This window comes from Cricetulus griseus (genome assembly GCF_003668045.3).
Source record: "Cricetulus griseus strain 17A/GY chromosome 1 unlocalized genomic scaffold, alternate assembly CriGri-PICRH-1.0 chr1_0, whole genome shotgun sequence".
NCBI lineage: Eukaryota > Metazoa > Chordata > Mammalia > Rodentia > Cricetidae > Cricetulus > Cricetulus griseus.
In genome coordinates, this window is record NW_023276806.1 from 238,816,046 (window position 1) to 238,835,404 (window position 19,359).

Consider the following 19,359-nt stretch of genomic DNA (forward strand, 5'->3'; position numbering starts at 1 on the left):
TTTTGTTTTTTTGTTTGTTTGTTTGTGTTTTGTTTTGTTTTGTTTCTTCTTCGTTGGCCAATGCCCTGAAGTCAGTTGCCATCTGCTGTTCCTCTGATATGACCACCAGCAGGTTATATATATTTTATTTCATTTTGAGAATTTCATACATGAGTACTTTATTTACACCATTTTCACCCTATAGCCTACACACTTCCAATTCCTGGTAGTAAACACATTCTATCAAACTTATGACTTCGTTTTCTTTAATTATTACACACACACAGACACTCACACACTCGCACACACACAACCTACTGAATCCATGTAGTGTTACTCATATGTATGTGTTCAGGGCTGACCACATAGGACTAGCTAATCTATCAGGACTTCTCCCTGGAGAAGATTGATAAAACTTTGTTGTTTTGGAGTTCAGGTTGTTGTTATTTCCCATTTGATAGCTTTCTGAATTGAGGGGTCAGAGAAATTTCTTCTTCAATAGTTACGGTACATTAATATATCACATTATTTTAAGAGTATGTGAATATTTTAAGAATGACTTCCCTTGAGCTCTTCCATCTTCACATAAGCACAGCTTGTACTGATTCTTATTCTCTGTTCAACTTGACAATCTTAACTTAGATGCTTGTCTGTTACTTTAGGCTTCTCTCAAGGTTGAGTTGAATACAGAAATACTTCTACTGATTACACTTTATAGCTTCCTTGAAAATATTAAGACAACAATAAAGAATTTTCATACTCAAGGTTTTTGCCATTTTGATCATGGAACAAAGCTAAGTGTTGCATGACAGTTTTGGTTTATTTTTTTTTGGAGACAGGATCTCATAGCTCAGACTATCTTCAAACTTAGTGTGTAGCTAAGGATAACCTTGAGCTTCTTCTTTCCTCCATCTACAGAGTGCTAGAATTTGAGGTATGTACCACCAAGCCAGGTTTATGTAGTGCTAGGGATGGAACTCAGGGCTTTGTGTTAGATAAATGCTAGACACTCTAATTGAGCTCTGACATAGGGTACCTGAGACCATGTGCCTACATTTTCAGAGGGTTGTACTAGTGTGTTATTTATATAGTAGTCATATTTATGTCTATAGGAATTATGTATGTGGATGAGAAAAACTTAATTTTTGGTTCTGAGTATCAGTTCCTTCCTCATATTGGACAACTATTCTCCCACTGAACTACATCCTAGCCTGAATGAACATTTTACCAAGTGTGGATAAATGTGGATAGGGAGACGGCTCAAGTGGCAAAGTTCCTGCTGTCGAAAGCCTAAGAGACTGAATTCACATCCACAGATCCACTGGGCAAGTCAGTGGATAACACATCTGTTATTCTAGTCCTAGGAAGGCTGAGACAGGAAGATCCTTGGGATTCACTGAGCAACCAATCTAGAACAAATCTGCAAGAGGTTCAGTGGGAGCCTACCACTAAAATAAGTTTAAGAATGATGGAGGAAGGCACCTGATATCAATCTTTGGCTGCCATACATACATAAAAATAATTGCGGCCAAATGAAGTATAATTCATTGAAGCAGTGAGAGCATGGATCTTTCTTTTTAAGGATTTCCTTTATGCCCCCATTTAAAATCATGAATTGAAATAAACTGAGTTGAGAAGGGCATTTGATGCTGTCCTTTCCTTAGCGAAACTGTTTCAATACATATTCTTACTTTTTAATTATTCATTCAACTATATTACTTTCCGATATTTTTGAATCTTAGTTTTCTTTGAATTTTATAAAGCATTTGACTTGTGGATCACTGTTTGTTGTGAACTTGTGTTCTAAAGCATCCAGTGCACTGCCTAAACTTTAAACACTGATTATACACAGATGACTTTTTGTTTTTAATTCTGCATTCTAAGGATCAGAAACTTGATTTCTGAAAGTAAATACATCAGTAATTCAATCTAAGCTTTTGGTGCTTTAGCCAAATGATTTTATTTGATAAAGGTTAAATCAATAATTGCTGTGTGCTTCACACAACTTATTCCATTTGATCTCTTCAGAAAAGAGAAAATGAGGATATAACTCTTTGGTTAGAGGAAAAAAAACTCAATCTCAGAGAGTCCAAGAAGTAATGAAAAATCGCAACACTAGTAAGTTTGATTTTGAGGCTTTAAATGTAGCAGTGTTTGACTTTGACCTGAAGGGCTGGGGAGGCTGAGATCTTCAGCACCTCATCTGGCTTAAACGGTCAGTCTTGCTCTCTTTTGTTGTTGTTTCATTCTATTTCAGACCATTTAGCATTTCTTAGTAACACAGAGACTAATTTATACTCACCTCTTTCTGTTATAGTTTGCAACCCTTGATGAGAGAACATTGAGCCTTATTCATTATGGTGTTCGTTATCTAGATGGCATTTGGTACAGATAGGATGAAACCTTCAGTTTGTTAGTAGATTTGATCAAGTCCTATAAATTTGTTTACTCATAAAAGAATCACATTAGACTCATGTATTAAAATAGTAGAAAGTATTTAAGAGACTTGGCACAGGATTTTAAAATGTCACTGTTGTTCATAACAGTGTTTCTAAGCAGTTCCTTAATTTTGATTTATAGGTGTCTGTTTGTTTTTCTAGAAATCACTTAATTTATAAATGACTTTTAATATATTCTAAAAATGCTGATGTTGTGTAGGTCAATTTTGGAACTTATTTCTACTTTCATAGAATTTGAGAAGCCTTGAATATACATTCTTTTGTTAACAGAACAGTTTCAAGGTATTTTAGCATAATTCTTCACAGTGAGAAAACTTGGTTGTTATGAGTTATAGATAGTTTAAAATTTTATTTCACATCTTGAAATGAGTATAATTAATTATATTGACCTATGGTTAAGTCAGTTATGCTATTGTTTAAACAGAGAGATACTGGTATTAAAAAAAAAACAGATTCCTAAATATTAGAATTACCACTTTGTTCATAGCTCAGTAAATACTACCTAAAATATATACTTACTGTAGTTGAGTCCTAGTGGTTGAGAAGGACTTAAAGTAGGCAGTAACTCACTCCATTCTACCAATAGCGCCCCTAATTCCACTGCTTATTTTATTTATTTATTTTTATTTATTTACTTATTTATTTATTAAGAGTGCACTGTCTTGGGAGCTGAAAGATGGCTCAGGAGTGCTCTTGGAGAACACCTGAGTAGAGGTCTTAGCACCCACATCAGGCAGCTCTCAACCTGAAATGCTAGCTCGGGGAGAGCTTTGGTTCATCTGTACTTAAATGCACATATACTGTGTGCATACATATCCATACAATTACAAAATAGTCAATTTTTAAGCTCATAATCTTTGTTTATTAGTGTCTCAATGACTAGTACATAATAAAAACAAACATATATTGATATAATAAGTAAATTTTACTTTCTGGACCTGTCACTCATCCATTGTTATTTGTGTTGATACTTTTATAGTAAGTGCCCATGTGTTGAAAGATGTGTTTTCAGACAAACAAACAAAAAACAGTACAAAAAATTTGGTAGAAATTTCAGAAGTATCTCTTTCTGAAATGCAAAATTAATAAACTACTTTTACACCAAACATTGTATTAGATTAAAATAAAGTAATAGTATTAGAAGTGGATATTTTATAAGACTTTTACAGATTGCTTTTGTCTATATTATTTTTATGGGTATGTGTGTCTGCTTGTGTGAGATCTGTGCACCAAGAGTGTGCAGGAGCCCATGGAAGCCAAGGGTGGCATTGGATCTCCTGGAACTGGAGTTAACAATGGTTGTGAGCTACTGTGTTGGTGCTGGGAACTCACCACAGGTGCTCTGTAAGAAAAGTAAGTACTCTTAACTACTGAGCATTCCTGGTGATTATAGAAGACTTTTGGGGGCCGGAGTAGGGGGGTCATCATTTTATGAGACATTGCTATTGCAGTGGTGGCCAATTTTATTTAGGAATATTTGACAGACACATGGCTGTATTTCGATATGTAGCCATATGTTCACTGTTCTACCAGCATATATCATAGTGTCCAATCCAATGAATAACTAATGAATAAGAAACCATCTGTGCTATGCATAAGAGAGATTTGGGGCTTTTATTTCTCCAGTGTATTTAGCTGTGTATTCTGTCTCCTGCAGTTGGTGGAAAGGATAAAAAGCTCAGATGTTTCTCCACCTTTGGAACATCAAGAAAGAGCAGGTTCTCCATCAAAGCAACAAATGAGACCTGTTATTTCTGTGACTTCAGCAATGAAAGAAGTGGGCCTGGTAAGTTTTATAAAATTTAGAACTGCTCAGAGACTAAAGGTTAATTTAAATGAAGATAAATTTAATGAATTGACATTAGTTTCTAATGTGTTCTTTGTTGTTTTTCTAGAGAAAAAATATCTTCTTGAAATTTTTTCTGTTGGCTTCCTCTAAATGTTGGAACTTTTCTGCCCATACATTTATCCAGGTCTCTATCATGGATAAATATACCTAGAGCACTCCATTCCTGTGGATTCCCTATAAAGAGTCAATCAGTTTGAGATCCAAAGTGTTTGAGAAAGAAAGTCATGTTGTTGCTGATGTGTATAGACCGGTCTGCACTGATGTATCTAGTACTGCATGGTGTTTCATGCCATTAAACTGTATGACAACTTTTTACATGGCACGTCCTATTAGGTCTAGAGATGATTCATGGTACATGGAGGAGATACATATATTATATGCTCTTATCATTTTAAATATGAGAATAGAACACCTGTGGATTTTAGCAAGGGAGTAGGGAGATCTTAGAACTAGTGTCTCACAGATGCATGTGTATAGGAGTAAGGGCATTGTGTTGAAATGACTCTCTTTCTACTTTAAACAATTACAGTCTGGTAGGATGGCTCACTGAGGAAAGTTGCTTGCCATGGTGCCTGGTAACCTGAGTTTGATCCCTGAGGCTGACCCACATGGTAGAAGGAGAGAACGCCTCCCACAAAGTTTCCTCCGACTTCCATGTGCATGTAGTTGTAGCAGCAGTAGCTGCAAGCGTACACACACACTAAATGTAGTAAAAACATTTGAAAGCAATGTACTGAAGTTTTATACTCTAACCCTCATGATTAACAATTTTTTAAGAATAGATTCTCTTTGGTAATTAATGTAACTAACTCTAGGAACAAATTTCAACTATTTGAAAAATTGTATCATGGTAAATGATGTTCAGTGTGATTTTATTTAACCTTCTACTTCTGAGTCTCTGTATGCCACACAGATACTAAAACAAACAAAAATGTGTGAACGAGTAAAAGGTTAAACTGGCAAGTGTGCACCGTGTTACTAAAAAGACTGTTCTGGGTGAAAGAAATGGCTCAGAAAGTGGAGTACTTATCTGGACTTAAATGGCCCTCAAAACAGTCTCCTGAGTACTACAGCTTAGTAACCTCTTTTCTTTTCCCAGTAGCTATTGTCTGTGACTTGTATTCCTTAGGATTTATTAGATCTGTTTCACACTGCAGAGGTCATTGATTACTATACAGATTTCTTGCAGCCTTGGTGCTTATCTTGAAAATAAGGCAAAGTATATAACTATATCTTGGTCACTCTTCAGAGCTTTGTATAAGAATCTGTTGGTCTCCCAGTAGGTTTTATCTGTTTGTGATCATGACTTTGCATGTGCCACATTGTTTACAGCAACTTTAGATACCATTGTGTGGTTTCCTTCCTGGTACCCAGTCTCACATCTCAAGTAGCTGTTCATCTTTCTGACTGCTTTCCTGGGTAAAATCCTCCTTGTCTCATTTACATGTGTTACTTTAAATCTTTTCACTATATTCTTTTATATTTTTCAAATATTATAAAATTCGAGATAATCTATGTGACTAAATGTTTTTTCTTATTATGTTGTATTTATAGAAACTGCTTATTAAAACTTTGAAGATTATTTAGTCACACAGAGTCATAGCCTTCATAACAACTAATCTTTTCATATATTTTAAATTTTAAGTTTTTAATGATATCTTTATTATACTAATCAGAAGCAAAATTAACATTAGTAATGTCACAAATTATTAAGAATCTGTTCTTGCTAGCCTCCTTCCATAGAAAAAGAAAGCTAGTCATCAGTTATGTTTAATGCTTTGGCTTAGTGTGTATGTGCATGTGCAAACACCTGTGGGGTGTGTGTGTGTGTATGTGTGTGTGTGTGTGTGTGTGTACATAAAGATGGTTTCAAAGTAACACATCTTAAATCCTTTATCTATCAAAACATCCCATGGGACTAAGAATTTAGCTAAGTTGCTAGAACACTTACATGAGGCAAGTTCAGTCCCCGGGATTATTTCTTTTTACGATATATTTATTTTATGTATATGGATGTTTTGCCTGCACAGAGGTGCACAGTGTGATACCCCAGAGATCAGAAGAGAGTGTTAAATCTTTTAGCGTTGGAATTACAGTTGGTTGTGAGCCATGTTGTAGGTTCTGGTAATCATACCTAGGTCCTCTACAGGAGCAGCCAATGCTCTAATCCACTGAGAGCCATCTCTCTAGCCCCAAGAACCACATTTTTTAAAGCAAAAAATAATGACCCTTTTCCTAGCTCTAATAAACAAAGAATATGGATTTTCTTCATATGCCTGTCATTGACTTTAAATTATCAAAAATTAGATACCAAGGAGGTCAAAGAGCTAATTGTTGGCAGTAATCCACAAATATGACATATAACTTGGAATTGACTCTAATATATATTAGGCTTATTAACTAATTGACAGTGTTTAAATGTTCATCATTACTGATAATAAAAGAAGCTGTGTTAACATTTTACAGGAATGTGAAAAGTTCACAGGGGTAAGCTAAATGAAAAATTAAAAGTAACAAAAATATCGACTGTTTCAGCATAGAGTTCTACAATGGTTTTACCTCTTACTCTTCAATTGTCTTGTGTTTAAAGGAAGGAAGTTTAACTGGTACCCAAGAAAGTGCAGAAGAAATGCAAAAGAGCAACAATGCTATTTCAGTAAGTACAGTGTTCAAAGATTCTGTCAGTCGTTTTATTTAATAATATGCTTACTAAAGTGTAACTGTTTCAGAGTAAGCGAGAAATACTGCGTAGGCTAAATGAAAATCTTAAAGCTCAAGAAGATGAAAAGGAAAAGCAGCATCACTCTGATTCCTGTGAGATCGTTGGTCATAAAGATGCCAAAGAGTATGAGAAAGCAAATGCTGTTTCCTCTGATCGCAAGAAGTGGGAGGTCGGAGGTCAGCTTGTGATTCCTTTGGATGAACTGACACTGGATATGTCCTTCTCTGCAACTGAGAGTATGTATGAGCATGGCCATTTCCTGTTGTGGCTTAGCACTCACATAAACTTGTATCCTGGCTGTTGCAAGGAACCAACATGTAGACGGGTTGAGGGAGGTAGAAAAATTCTGTGCTTCTTCCTCATCAGCATGAAATATCGTCCAGTAAAATATATAGAACATGAAAAAATGATATTAATAGTCTAGTGAGAGGAGAACTAAGGAAATGTACTTAAATTGTACTGTTTGACCCCTTTACATCATGATAATCTGTTATGTTTTTTGTTCTTGATGTAATGAAGGGGCTTCCTGGTGAGTGAGACAGTGACTCACTCTGTATCCAGGACTGTCCTTGAACTCATGGTCTTCTTTGTTTTCCCAGTGCTTAAACTATAGGTATGTGTTGCCTGGCTCCCCCTACTTTTGGTTTTATGAAGTAGTATCTCAATCAGGCTGGCCTCAAACTCATAATCCTCTTGCCTCTGCCTCTGAATGCTGCGTAGTTTACCTGTTAAGAATTGCCAAGCGTCCACTGTTCTTATTCTTACATTGTTCTTGGCACTGGAGATACTATGAACAGAACAGAAGTCTATGTTCTTTTGAACTCACACTCTAAATAGGCAAGTGTGGCTGTGAGCGATGCTCATTTCAGCTGGTTTTGAGTTGTACAGAAGCCCCGGAATTCTTTATTGAGTATCTGCTGAATGCCAGCCACTCTTAAGCAGTAGAAACATGATGATGGTTAAGGAGGATAGCATCTAGTGGAAAGGGTCATCAGTAGAAAGGCAATTATAATTGATAACACACTAATAATAATGGGCTACTCTGAGAATACTTACAATGGCAGAGATGAGTCTTTGGAAGTCAGGGAAGTAGTTTCTTTAAAATGTAAAATATGCCTGGTAAAAGTAGTAGTTAGCTGAGCCAAAGCCCAACTAAAGGTTTAGACAGAGAACAACGAGGAATCAGGGTTAGAGGTTTGATCTCACCATGTCTCACTGTGTATCCCTGTCTGTGAGCTCATGATTGTCTTGCCTCTGTCTTCCAAGTGCTGGAATAATAGGTGTGAACCACCATCACTAACTCACAGCTCTTGTGAAGGGATCTTGATATAATTCAACATGGATGGCTAAAACGCAAATTACATGACTAGAAAATCAAACAAGGAGCCTTGGGAGGGATCCACAGATCCTTATTGTGAAGGGTTCTACAGTTGACTCCAAGAAATGGTACAGACTTGTTAGTATGGAAGGGAGAGTTTAAAATTGGGTCTTTCTTGTAGTTAATGTAGAAACTCACAACTCACCAAAGCACAGAGAATACATGTAAGAGCAGAAATCAGCCACCAGTAGAGTATCTATAACATACACATACACCCAGAGTGGGGGGGGTGGGGGGCAGGGTGCTAGAGCACACACAAGTATACAAGAACTGTTATGGGATGGGTGGCATGGAAAGATCATAAGAGCCAGAAGTTTAGGAGGAATGGATTGAAACAGTGTCTTTTGGGCATGGCATGAATACTACATTCATAAACTCACAGTAGCTGTAGTCATCTGTAGAAGATCAAGCCAGTTGGCATTCTAACGTGGAGGGGGAAGCAGTTCATGGGATCCCATCTCTAATTACCTATAGACAGTTCATGGCTTCTGGGGGCAGAGAGAGTCAGTTTTCTTTAATCCCATTTTCTCTGTCATCCTCCGTTAATGGCCCTGTACCCAGGAATTTATGAACAACAAAAAATTTGACTCAGTGAGTTATTTTTTATTTTTAAGGACATGAAAAGAGGTAGGAGGAAAGGTGTATCTGGGTGGAGTTGTGGGTGAATATGATCAAAATATATTGCATCAAATTCTCAAAGAATTAATAAATTCAAATCAATAAAAGGGTGGTCAGCAAATATGTTCTCCACATCAGAAGATAGTAAATATATGGTATTTGTTACAATAAATTTTAACACTGTAGAACAAAGCATCAGTTCATATGAACATGGCTTTATTTGTTTATTGTATAATTTTTATTTGTAAACACTGAAATTTGAGTTTTGTGAAATTAATATATTTGGTTTCTCTTCTAGGAAGAAAGCTTATGATTTCTTCTGTGGCATTTTTATAATAGCTGCTTTTAAGTTGTTATGTAATTCCAACATCTGGGTTACATTGTGTTGACTGTTTTCTGTAGCAGCTGAGATTTTGTATTTCTTTGTATGTATTTCTAACTGTCTTCATCTTGAATATTGCCTAATGAGGCTTGTAGTTTTGCCTTCATTCTACAGAGAATGTTGATACAGTTGTGTTAGCAGGAGTTGGCCAAGGTAGGGTAAGCAGTAAGATCCAGTTTCCTCCTGTGGTACATGGTTCTGGTGTTAGCTCATTTTTCATAGCCTGTCGGTGTTACTTGGATCTTAGCATGTATTCCATATCCAATGTAGCACAAATTCTAATTTTTCATAATAATAAAAACTCAAGAGTCAACTATTGGGCTGAAAGCTGAAGGATCAGAGAAACAAAGAGGCCAGCCACTAGAGTTTTTACCTCAATCAATGCTCAGACCAAAGGGGCGATCCTGCCTCAGACTGACTGCTTCCACAAATTGACTGTGCTGCTTTATATTCCTCTCTCCACCCCAACACATCCCTTCCTGTCTCCACCTCCTTAGTGCTAGGATTAAAGGTGTGTGACTCCAAGCACTGGGATTAAAGGTATGAGCTACCACTGCTTAGATCTGTTTCTCTTTTAGACCGAATCAATTTCAGGTTGCCCAGGGTGGCCTTGAACTAACAGATCTGTCTGCCTCTGTCTCCCAAGTGCTGGTATAAAGTCTGAGCCACCACTGCCTGTCCTCTATAGCTAATTAGTATGGCTAGCTTTGCACTCTGATCTTCAGGGACGCTTTATTTGTTAGATCATAAACAAAATATCACCATACTCCTAGCCTGGGACTTGGACAGTAGTCTGTTAGTTCAGTTTCCAAAGTCTTTGAGAAGCTGCTCAAGACCAGGTCCATATACTGTACCAAGACCAGTCCAGATTACTGTACATGGAACAGTAATCTGAAGTACTAATAAATATACAAAACCAAGTTGGATAGCAATATGTGCGAAACAATAGCCGAGGTTGTCCTTTGGCTTCCACACACAGTGCACACATGCACACTTGGACACACATGAAAAGGGGTTGGAATATATGGAACAGTAGAAAAACATGGTTTGACTCAAATGAAGAACAGAATATTTCTGGAAGAAAGATGACAAATTGAGGGCTATATTTTATGTTATGTTTGTCATTGAAGAGGTACTGTGAACTTAAGGAAATTAGTCATCATTGTACCAAAAGGATAAATAAAATCCATTTTAAAGTAAATGGAAGGTGAGGAAGAAGAAAAAATGTAGATCTTTTATAGGAAGTGAAATGGAAAGCATAGGTGGCGTTATTTGGTAGGGTTATAATGACACTTTAACCTTCTAAAAAGACTTGAGATTAATTTCACCAATTATGAGAACAAAGTATTTCAATGCTCTCTGCTGTCTGAAAACTGTTGATCCCATTTCAGTTAGAATACAGTCCACAGCCCCTTTGTGATCCAGGAGACTCTGCTCTCCCTCTGTGTTCTTCATACCACTCTGTCCGTTTCCTTCACTGTCTCACTAAGCACTGCTCATTTCTCACCACCTCTTAAACCTGCTGCACTCTGTCTTTCCACAGCTCTTACTTCTCCCTCTTCCTAGGTCTTTTATGTGATGTTTATTCCTTTCTTCCCTCATTCTAATTCATGAGCCATCACCCATTTTAGAAAGTTCTCATTATAACATACTTCTGAAACGTGTCTATTTTTATTCTAATTCCTCTCCTTCTGTTCTTGCTTACCTTTTTCCTATCAGTGAGCAAAATGATTCAGTCAGTGGTGTCCTTTTTATTTTATTTTTTAAATTTCGTTTTACATTCCAATCACAGTTGTCCCTCCTACCCTCCTCCTACCCTCCCTCACTTCCCTCCCTCACTTCCCTCTCCAGTCCCCCCCCCATCTACTCCTCCCAAAGGATAAGGGCTCCCATGGGGGTCAACAAAGCCTGGCCCATTAAGATGAGGCGCAGGACTAAGCCCCTCCCCCTTGCATTAAGGTTGAGCATGGCATCCCATCATAGGGAATGAGTTCCAAAAAGCCAGCTCATGAACCAGGGATAGGTCCTGGTCCTACTGCCAGAGGCCCCACAGATATATCAAGTTACACAACTGTTGTCCACATGGAGAGAGCCTAGTTCAATCCCATGGAGTTTCCACAGCTATAGATCTAGAGTTCATGAGTTCCTGCCAGCTTGGTTCAGCTGTCTCTGTGGATTTCCCCTTCATGATCTTGACCTCCCTTGCTCATATATTCCCTCCTCCCTCTCTTCAACTGGATTCCCAGAGGTTGGCCTAGTGCTTGGCTGTGGATCTCTTCATCTGGTTCCATCAATTACTGTTTGAAGGCTTTATCATGACAGAGTAGTCACCAATCTGATTACAGGAGAAGGCCATTTCAGGCACTCTCCACTATTGCTAGGATTCTTAGTTAGCTGGGGTCATCCTTGTGCATTCCTGGGAATTTTTCCTAGCCCCAAGTTTCTCCCTAACCCCATAGTGGTTTTATCAAGATATCTCTTTCATTACTCTCCTACTCCAACCCTCCCCCAACTCAACCATCCCATCCCCTCATGTTCTCATCCCCCATCCTCTCCCTTTTACTGCCCTCCAACCCCCAGTTTACTCAGGAGATCTCATCTAATTCCCCTTTCTCCCTTTTACTGCTGTCCCATCCCCAGTTTACCCAGGAGATCTCATCTAATTCCCCTTCCTAGGGTGATCCATGCATCCTTCTTAGGGTCCTCCTTGTTACCATGGCTTCTTTGGAACTGTGGATTGTAGTCTCATTATCCTTTGCTTTACATCTAGTATCCACTTATAAGTGAGTACATACCATATGTGTTTGTCTGTCTGGGTCTGGGTCTCCTCACACAGGATGGTTTTCTTCTAGTTTCATCCATTTGCCTGCAAATTTCATGATGTCATTTTTTTTTGCAGCTGAGTAATTCTCCATTGTGTAAATGCACCACATTTTCTTTATCCATTCTTTGGTTGAGGGGCATCTAGGTGGTTTCCAGGTTCTGGCTATTACAAATAATGCTGCTATAATCATTGTTGAGCAAATTTCTTTGTGGTATGATTGAGCATCCTTTGGGTATATGCCCAAGAGTGGTATCACTGGGTCTTGAGGTAGATTGATTCCCAATTTTCTGAGAAACTACCATTGGTAAATTCAATGGCCTTATTTTACAGATCTCTGTACAATCAGATACACATATATCTTTTTCTTCCCACAATGAATAACCAACCTTACTCATTTGTTTTTAAGTTTTTTAGGATTTAAAGTAATGAGTTACCTTGTGGGATTTTTTTCATAATTTATTTTCATTGATAATCATCCTGTGTTTTTTTTTTTTCTTTGCTTAAGTATATTGTATTTCCTTTTAACATACGAGCTTTTTAGCTAAGCTTGTCTGACATGTACCACATATTCTGTGCTTTCTGTATGTTTAGCTTAAATTTTATACAGGAAAATAGTCAATAAATAAAAGGACACATAATACCTGCTGTATGAAATCTGAGGTCGGAGGCTATAGCTGACTTGGCGTCTGGGTTAGAAATTCTCAACCTGTGGTTAGAGACTCCTTTAGGGTCAAACAACCTTTTCACTCGGTCCCCTAAGACCATTGAAAAACATAAATGTTTACATCATGATTCATAACAGTAGCAAAATTACAGTCATGAAATAGCAACAAAAATAACTTTATGGTTGGGGAAGTCACCACAACATGAGGATCTTTATTAAAAGGTTACAGTCAGCATAAGGAAGGTTGAGAACCACTGCTCTGGTGTAATAGGCCACTGCCAGTGTAAAAGGCTAGGTGGGAACAGAGGTGAGAAACACACATAAGCTTCCTGGGAATTGATTTTTAAATTTGTTATTTGTTAATTTGTTTGTTTTGGGCAGGGTTGCATAGACCTGTCTGGCATGGAACTCACTAAGGATTTCCTGCCTCAGAACTTCTGAGTCCTAGGGTTCCAGGTATATGCCCCCATGCTCACCTTTTCTTATTTCTTAAGAAAGTAGGAAGACTGGTCACAAGTAAACCAAAAACACAAGAACTGGGTGAACATATGGGAGGATGGGAGGGCAAGGGAATGGGGGGATGAATATGTAAATATGTGTGTCTATAAAAGAAAAAAAAAAGAACTAGGTGAACGGTTCTCCTTCTTCTTTGGCCTGGTGCAGTACTTTCCTAGAGCCTCGAGTGAGCATGTGCCTATCTCTAGCAAAGATCTGGGGCATTCCCTCCAGGTGATGTCTTAGTCACGTTTCTATAGAAGGACAGAATCTATAGAGTGATCTATATTACAAGAGAGTTTATTAGATTGGCTTACATGACACAATTAGGGTCTTCCAAAGATGGCCATTTCATATCTGAAAGGCCAAGAATCCAGTAGCTGCTTATTCCACGGGGCTTGATGCTTCAACAGTCCCAGTCTGGCACCAAAGGTCTGGAAGATTTCTGGAGAGCCACTTGTCTGTGGTTGGTTGCTGTTTGAAGTCCAAAGCAGCTGGGTTCTGGAGTCAGTGAAGGAGTGCAGCAAAAGTAGCAGCAGCAGCTACAACAGGGTAGATGAACTTGCTAACGAAAATGAAGAAAAGCAGGCAAAAAGCTTCTTGCACCTCCTTTTATCTGGTCTGCCACCAGAAGGTCTGGCCCACACTGAGGGGACATCTTCCCACTTTAGATAACCTTCACAGGTGTGCCTTGTGATCTGCCTTTCAGCTGATTCCAGGTCCAGTTAATAACCAAGATTAAACTACATAGTTGTTTTTTTTAAGTCTCCTTGTGTAGGCTACAACTATGAGGCATATTAACATACACCATGTAATATATCATATGTATTACTCTTATGTATGTAAATCTTATTTTTGTTTTATTTTATGTGTATTGGTGTTTTGCCTGAATGTATAGTACGTCTGTGCATCAATTGGTACCTGATGTCTGCAGAGGCTAGAAGAGGACATCAGACCCACTGAAACTGGAGTTACAGATGTCTGTGAATTGCCATATGGTTGTTGGGAAATTAACCTGGGTCCTCTGGATGGGCAACTAACGCTCTTAATTGCTGAGCCATCTCCCCAGTCCCTATGTTCATGTTTTGTTACCAAATATCCTGATAACTCTAATATTTTTTACTTTTCTAAATTTTATTTAAATTATTTATTCAGTATTATTTGTAAAAAAGAAACACTAGTTGTCTGATTACGATAAAAGCTAAAATAAAGGCAGAGTTTTCTTAGACTATTTTCTGCCTATTAGCCCATATGAATATTTACCTTGTGATTTATTTTTATATTAGCTTTTAGCATGAAAGAGTTGGATAATAGAAATTAAATCTACTAAACAATGAATTTTCTATCTTTGAAAATATTTTTCTTTCCTCACAGCACATACTGTGGGAGAGGTAATTAAGTTAGATTCCAATGGCTCTCCAAGAAAAGTCTGGGGGAAAAGCCCTACAGATTCTGTGCTGAAGATACTAGGAGAAGCTGATCTCCAACTACAGACAGAACTACTAGAAAACACAACTTCTAAAAGTGGTAAGCACAAGAAATGATATTATTAAAAATGAATGTGTTAAGATGGTTCCATCTGCCTGTGTGGAATTATTTTACCTTTGGGGTTGGTTGTTCTAAGTAGGAATGAGTTCTGACCTCATCAGACCTATAGGAAATCAAAGAATAGGAAATCTGGATGAGAGACTGGAAAAGTCTAAGTGGGTTTCCCATGAGGGCAAATGTTGAAACTATTTACTAAGATGCATGAAGAGTCTGAGGAATTAAATTGAGTAGAAGAAATGTTAAGTATGTGTAACATCATTCAAGAATGGGCAGGGAGTGCTGTCACAAGACAGAAGCAAGCTATTCCAGACTCAGGAATCTTAGGTGTTTGGATGTCGTAGCAGCACCCAAGGAAAAGTAACTGTGTATACAGAAACCTTCTGCTGCACAGCTTGTTCACAAGAGAGGGAGTGAGTAGAACTGTGTCCAGATATGAACAGTGCCTGGGCATGTGTGTTACCTTTTGCATTCTCTGTTGCTCCTCCAGGTTTAGTGTAAACTCATATCTAAAGTGTATGGAAAATTGACCTAGAACATGAGGATATTGACATGTTCTGTAGTGGTCAGCTGAATGCTGAGAAATAGACTGTGAAAAGAGCCTGTGCACATTACTAACAGGCAGATGGAAGTTGTTAGTTCTCATTAAAGGTGAGCCTCCTAGCCATAAGTCACTGGCTTCCCATTTAAAGGTCTTACCACTTTAACATCACCATACTCAGAAAAGAGGACCTGCAGAGGACACTTTGCCCATCTAAACCATAAAAAGAAGTAATGAATTGAAGTTGAGGTCACTTGACAATGACTTCTATTTTTCTCCAGTCATGTCAGCAAGGCATGTGCAGAAATGGAATGAATTTAGGGTTTTTCCACTTGAGTACAATGAAGTAAGTTCAATAAGCTGAGGGTATATGCAAAGGAATAATTCTAATGATGACTTAGAATGATATAAATGAAGATGATAGAGAAAGTATGTCAGGATCAGTCATTAAACGTACTTGCAAAATCAAACTTCTTTGACATTATATTTCTCCCTCCAAACCCTCTAATATATCCTTCCTCTCTCTCCTTCAGATCCATGAAAAATCAAATTTTTATTACGGTAGAATAGGGCCAGGCATGAGCACTTGGGAAGCAGAGGCAGGCAGATCTCAGAGTTCAAGGCCAGTCTGGTCTACAAGGGAATGCCAGGCCAGAAAGGGCTACATAGTGAGACCTTGTCTCAAAAGAGCTGTAGTCAAGGGAGATGAATACAAAACAGCACTAAAAATTAGAGATGGGATTCCTAAAATTGGAACTTTTCAGGAGCCATAATTTATAAGGTCTCTAATATATGACTTATTGAAAAGCCAAGTTAGTGAGGTAATTCATTGAACTGAGAGGTCTGTATATTAGCAGGATTATTTATTGTATAATAAAATCATCTACCTATGACAATTGATTTGGGGGAGTTGGTACATAGGAATGGCGAAGAGTAGATAGATAGCTAGAGTCAGTTGTTGTATGATAAATCTGTTCCTCTCCTGGAAATAGCTACAGTGTAGCAAATTAGAAGTAAATGTCATATGAAAACAAATAGTTGAAAAAGTTGGTTAATAGTTTTAAAAATTCAATTCTGATACAGGTACTATTTTTCCCCCAAAGGAAAAGAATGCAAATTCTGTTAACTACCCTGGAAGTCATTATGAAATGAAATTTGGCTGTCACATTATCTTAAATTATTTGTTAGCTGTCTAGTGTGTAAGAGAGCTTCACCAGTAACTACCTGATGCAACAATTTAAGTTTTTTGTTTTTGGTTTTGTTCCTTTGTTTGTTTGTTTGCAAGTAACTTCAAAACCTTTTGAGACTTCTCATTGTTTTCTATAGAAATTTATCCTGAAGAGGAAAACTACAAACCCTTACTCATTGGAGAAGAGAAACCAGAATGTATTTCAGAAGAAATAAACCCATCAGCTACTGTTGATTCTATTGAAACAAAAAGCCCACAGTTTTGTGAAGTACCTCCACCAATATCAGAGGAAAATGTGGAAGGTATGTTGTAATGCATTAAAATGAGCTAAATTTTATTTGATGCTGAAATCATCAAAATTTGTGTTTTTGAATAATTCATCTCAAATTAGACTTTCTATTTTTATACTTTCAGTAACGGTCTCTTTTTTTCCTTCTTGTTTTTGAGTTTTCAAGACCAAGAGTTTACATGGGTCAGGATGTCTCCTAGAAAACAGAGTCCCCTTACCCTGCTGGTGTTTTAGAGCTAGGGACATGCACGACCCTGCACACTAGTGAATGGCCATTCTACTCCATTACTTTATGGATCAGGGATTTAGTCAAGACTGGGCTTGTGATTTTCTTAATACATTGTGTCTTTGCCTGAGAGATCAGCTGGAGTGAGACTGCCTGATGGCTTCTCTGTCATCTTGGAAGGTACACCTCGAAGGCTGAGTAAAATAGGCCCCTCTCCCCGTTTTGAGGAGTCTCAGGCCCATTCCTTATTCTTCCTATCTTTTCAAAAAGCTTTGATTATTTTATGGACATGGGTGATTTGCATGTATGTATGTCTGGTGCCTGCCTAAGCTAGATGATGAGAAACTGAATTTCAGGTGGTTGTGAGTCACCATGTGGGTGCTGGGAATTGAATTTGGGGCCTTTGGAAAACAACCAGTGCTCTTGACTGTTGAGTCATCTCCCCAGCACCAGTTTTTCCTGTCTTACATGATTTATTCTCTGATGACCTGGCGGTTCTCAGGTGGGGGAGATAGGATTCACCTCTGAAAGGGAAAAATTGTAAAGGATCTACAGCCATCCCAGATGCTATGGTGAAAGCTGTGTAAGCTCTTTAACATTAACCGGAGAACTGAACTGGGATCCTTAGTACTTCTAGTGGTCAGAGCTGTCACAAACCCAGTCAACCCAAGGTGGGGAACTAGGCCTGCCTATAAAAGGAAGAGTATTAAAAAATCTGCAACCATCTTTAACCTCCCAATCTGCTCATTAACTAAAAATTACTATATTCTTTCCACACACAAATTGGTTTTAGTCTCAAAAAATTGCAATGGGCTAAATAAACTTGTTTCAAGATGCATTGACTTCCAGATACCAACCAGAGGCTGCCAGTTTTCTTAAACATTCAGTCATGAGTTGGAAGAGCATCACTTCCATTGTATTTCATTATGAACAGTGCCTCCTGGATAACAAGACTGTCAGAAACTGTAACATGCAACCATGTTCATCACAGTGTAAAAATTGTATTCACTAGAAACATGGCTGGTAGTGGCTGTTACAGAATAATGTCTCTGTGCCTCAAAAGATATGTTTGTTGGAACCTAATTCCCTGTGTGAGGCCTCATGAATGGCATTAACATCCTTCTAAGAGGAGGCCCAAGGGCCAGCTGTTTGTTCTGCCATGCTAGAAATACAGGAAGAAAAAGGCTGTCAGTGTGCCTGGAGGAAAACTTTCTCCTGAACTGACTGTTCTGGGATCCTGATGCTAGACCTTTGGAACAAAGGGAAATAAATTTCTGTTCAAGCCACCCAGTCTGATAGTTTATCATAGTAGCCCAAACAAGACAGCATGTTGTACCCTTAAAAATTAAGAATAAAAAGTTTTAGAGGAAATAAAATCAACTAGTAGGATGATTATGCATATTGGAGACTATATAACCTAGTTTGGGAGTTAACAACCTTAACTTTTTCTGCAAAGAGTTGCAGAGTAAATATTTTAGGCTGTGTGGAAAGCATAGTCACAAATTGAGTTTATAGGGTGGAATACAATGACTTTAATACAGCTGAAGATCTCTAGGGCACTGTTAGGTTGTGGACCAGCTTCTTTAAGACGCTGATGTCTCTAAGCAGTTCAGCCCACAGCTGAAGACATCAGGCCTTGCTCCCCTGCAGTTCTTTCTCTGGGACAAAGAATTAAGCAGCCATCTGTGCTGTAGTTTTACCACCCCTAATTTATAGTGCTACACTGCATCTGGCTCCTCCATGCTCCCTGTCAGTGAGTTACATTGAATACAGTCCTATGACATGGAGCTTCCTACCAGCTCCTAAAAGGATGTAAAGGTCGTTTACTTTCCTGTGTTTGGGAGATTTCTCTAAAGTTGCCCCCACCTGTCATCCTGCCCCTGACAGCTGTCTCCTCCTTACTGAAGCACCTTTCTGGATTCTACAGGACAGCTCACCTCTGTAAGGCCTTCTCCATGTTGTCTGACAGAGGGTGCTGTTCCTTTTTCATGCTTCCCTGCCTCAAAGCCTGATGTGTTTCTGTTACCTTGAGGCCTTTTATCTTGATAAAACTCATCCCCAAGGAAAACTTGTGTCAGCTTATTTCTAGAAATAACCAGCCCATTTGCCACCCCCTCTCTTTTTCCTGAATGGAGAAGTGCAAGAACAAAATTACATATTAAAAAGCAAAAGAGGGTCTTCCTCCTTAGTCCTTACCTT

General features: G+C 38.2%; 1 protein-coding gene across 1 annotated transcript in view; it reads left to right on the forward strand.

Annotated features, from left to right (window-relative positions):
• Positions 1-19,359, forward strand: part of Nek1 (NIMA related kinase 1) — a 115,762-nt gene that overhangs the window by 68,851 nt on the left and 27,552 nt on the right. Inside the window, exons 22-26 of the mRNA XM_027394076.2 lie at positions 4,096-4,224; positions 6,878-6,943; positions 7,017-7,245; positions 14,745-14,897; positions 16,783-16,947. Of these exons, the coding sequence (XP_027249877.1) occupies positions 4,096-4,224; positions 6,878-6,943; positions 7,017-7,245; positions 14,745-14,897; positions 16,783-16,947 (742 nt within the window). The remainder of the gene's footprint in view (positions 1-4,095; positions 4,225-6,877; positions 6,944-7,016; positions 7,246-14,744; positions 14,898-16,782; positions 16,948-19,359) is intronic.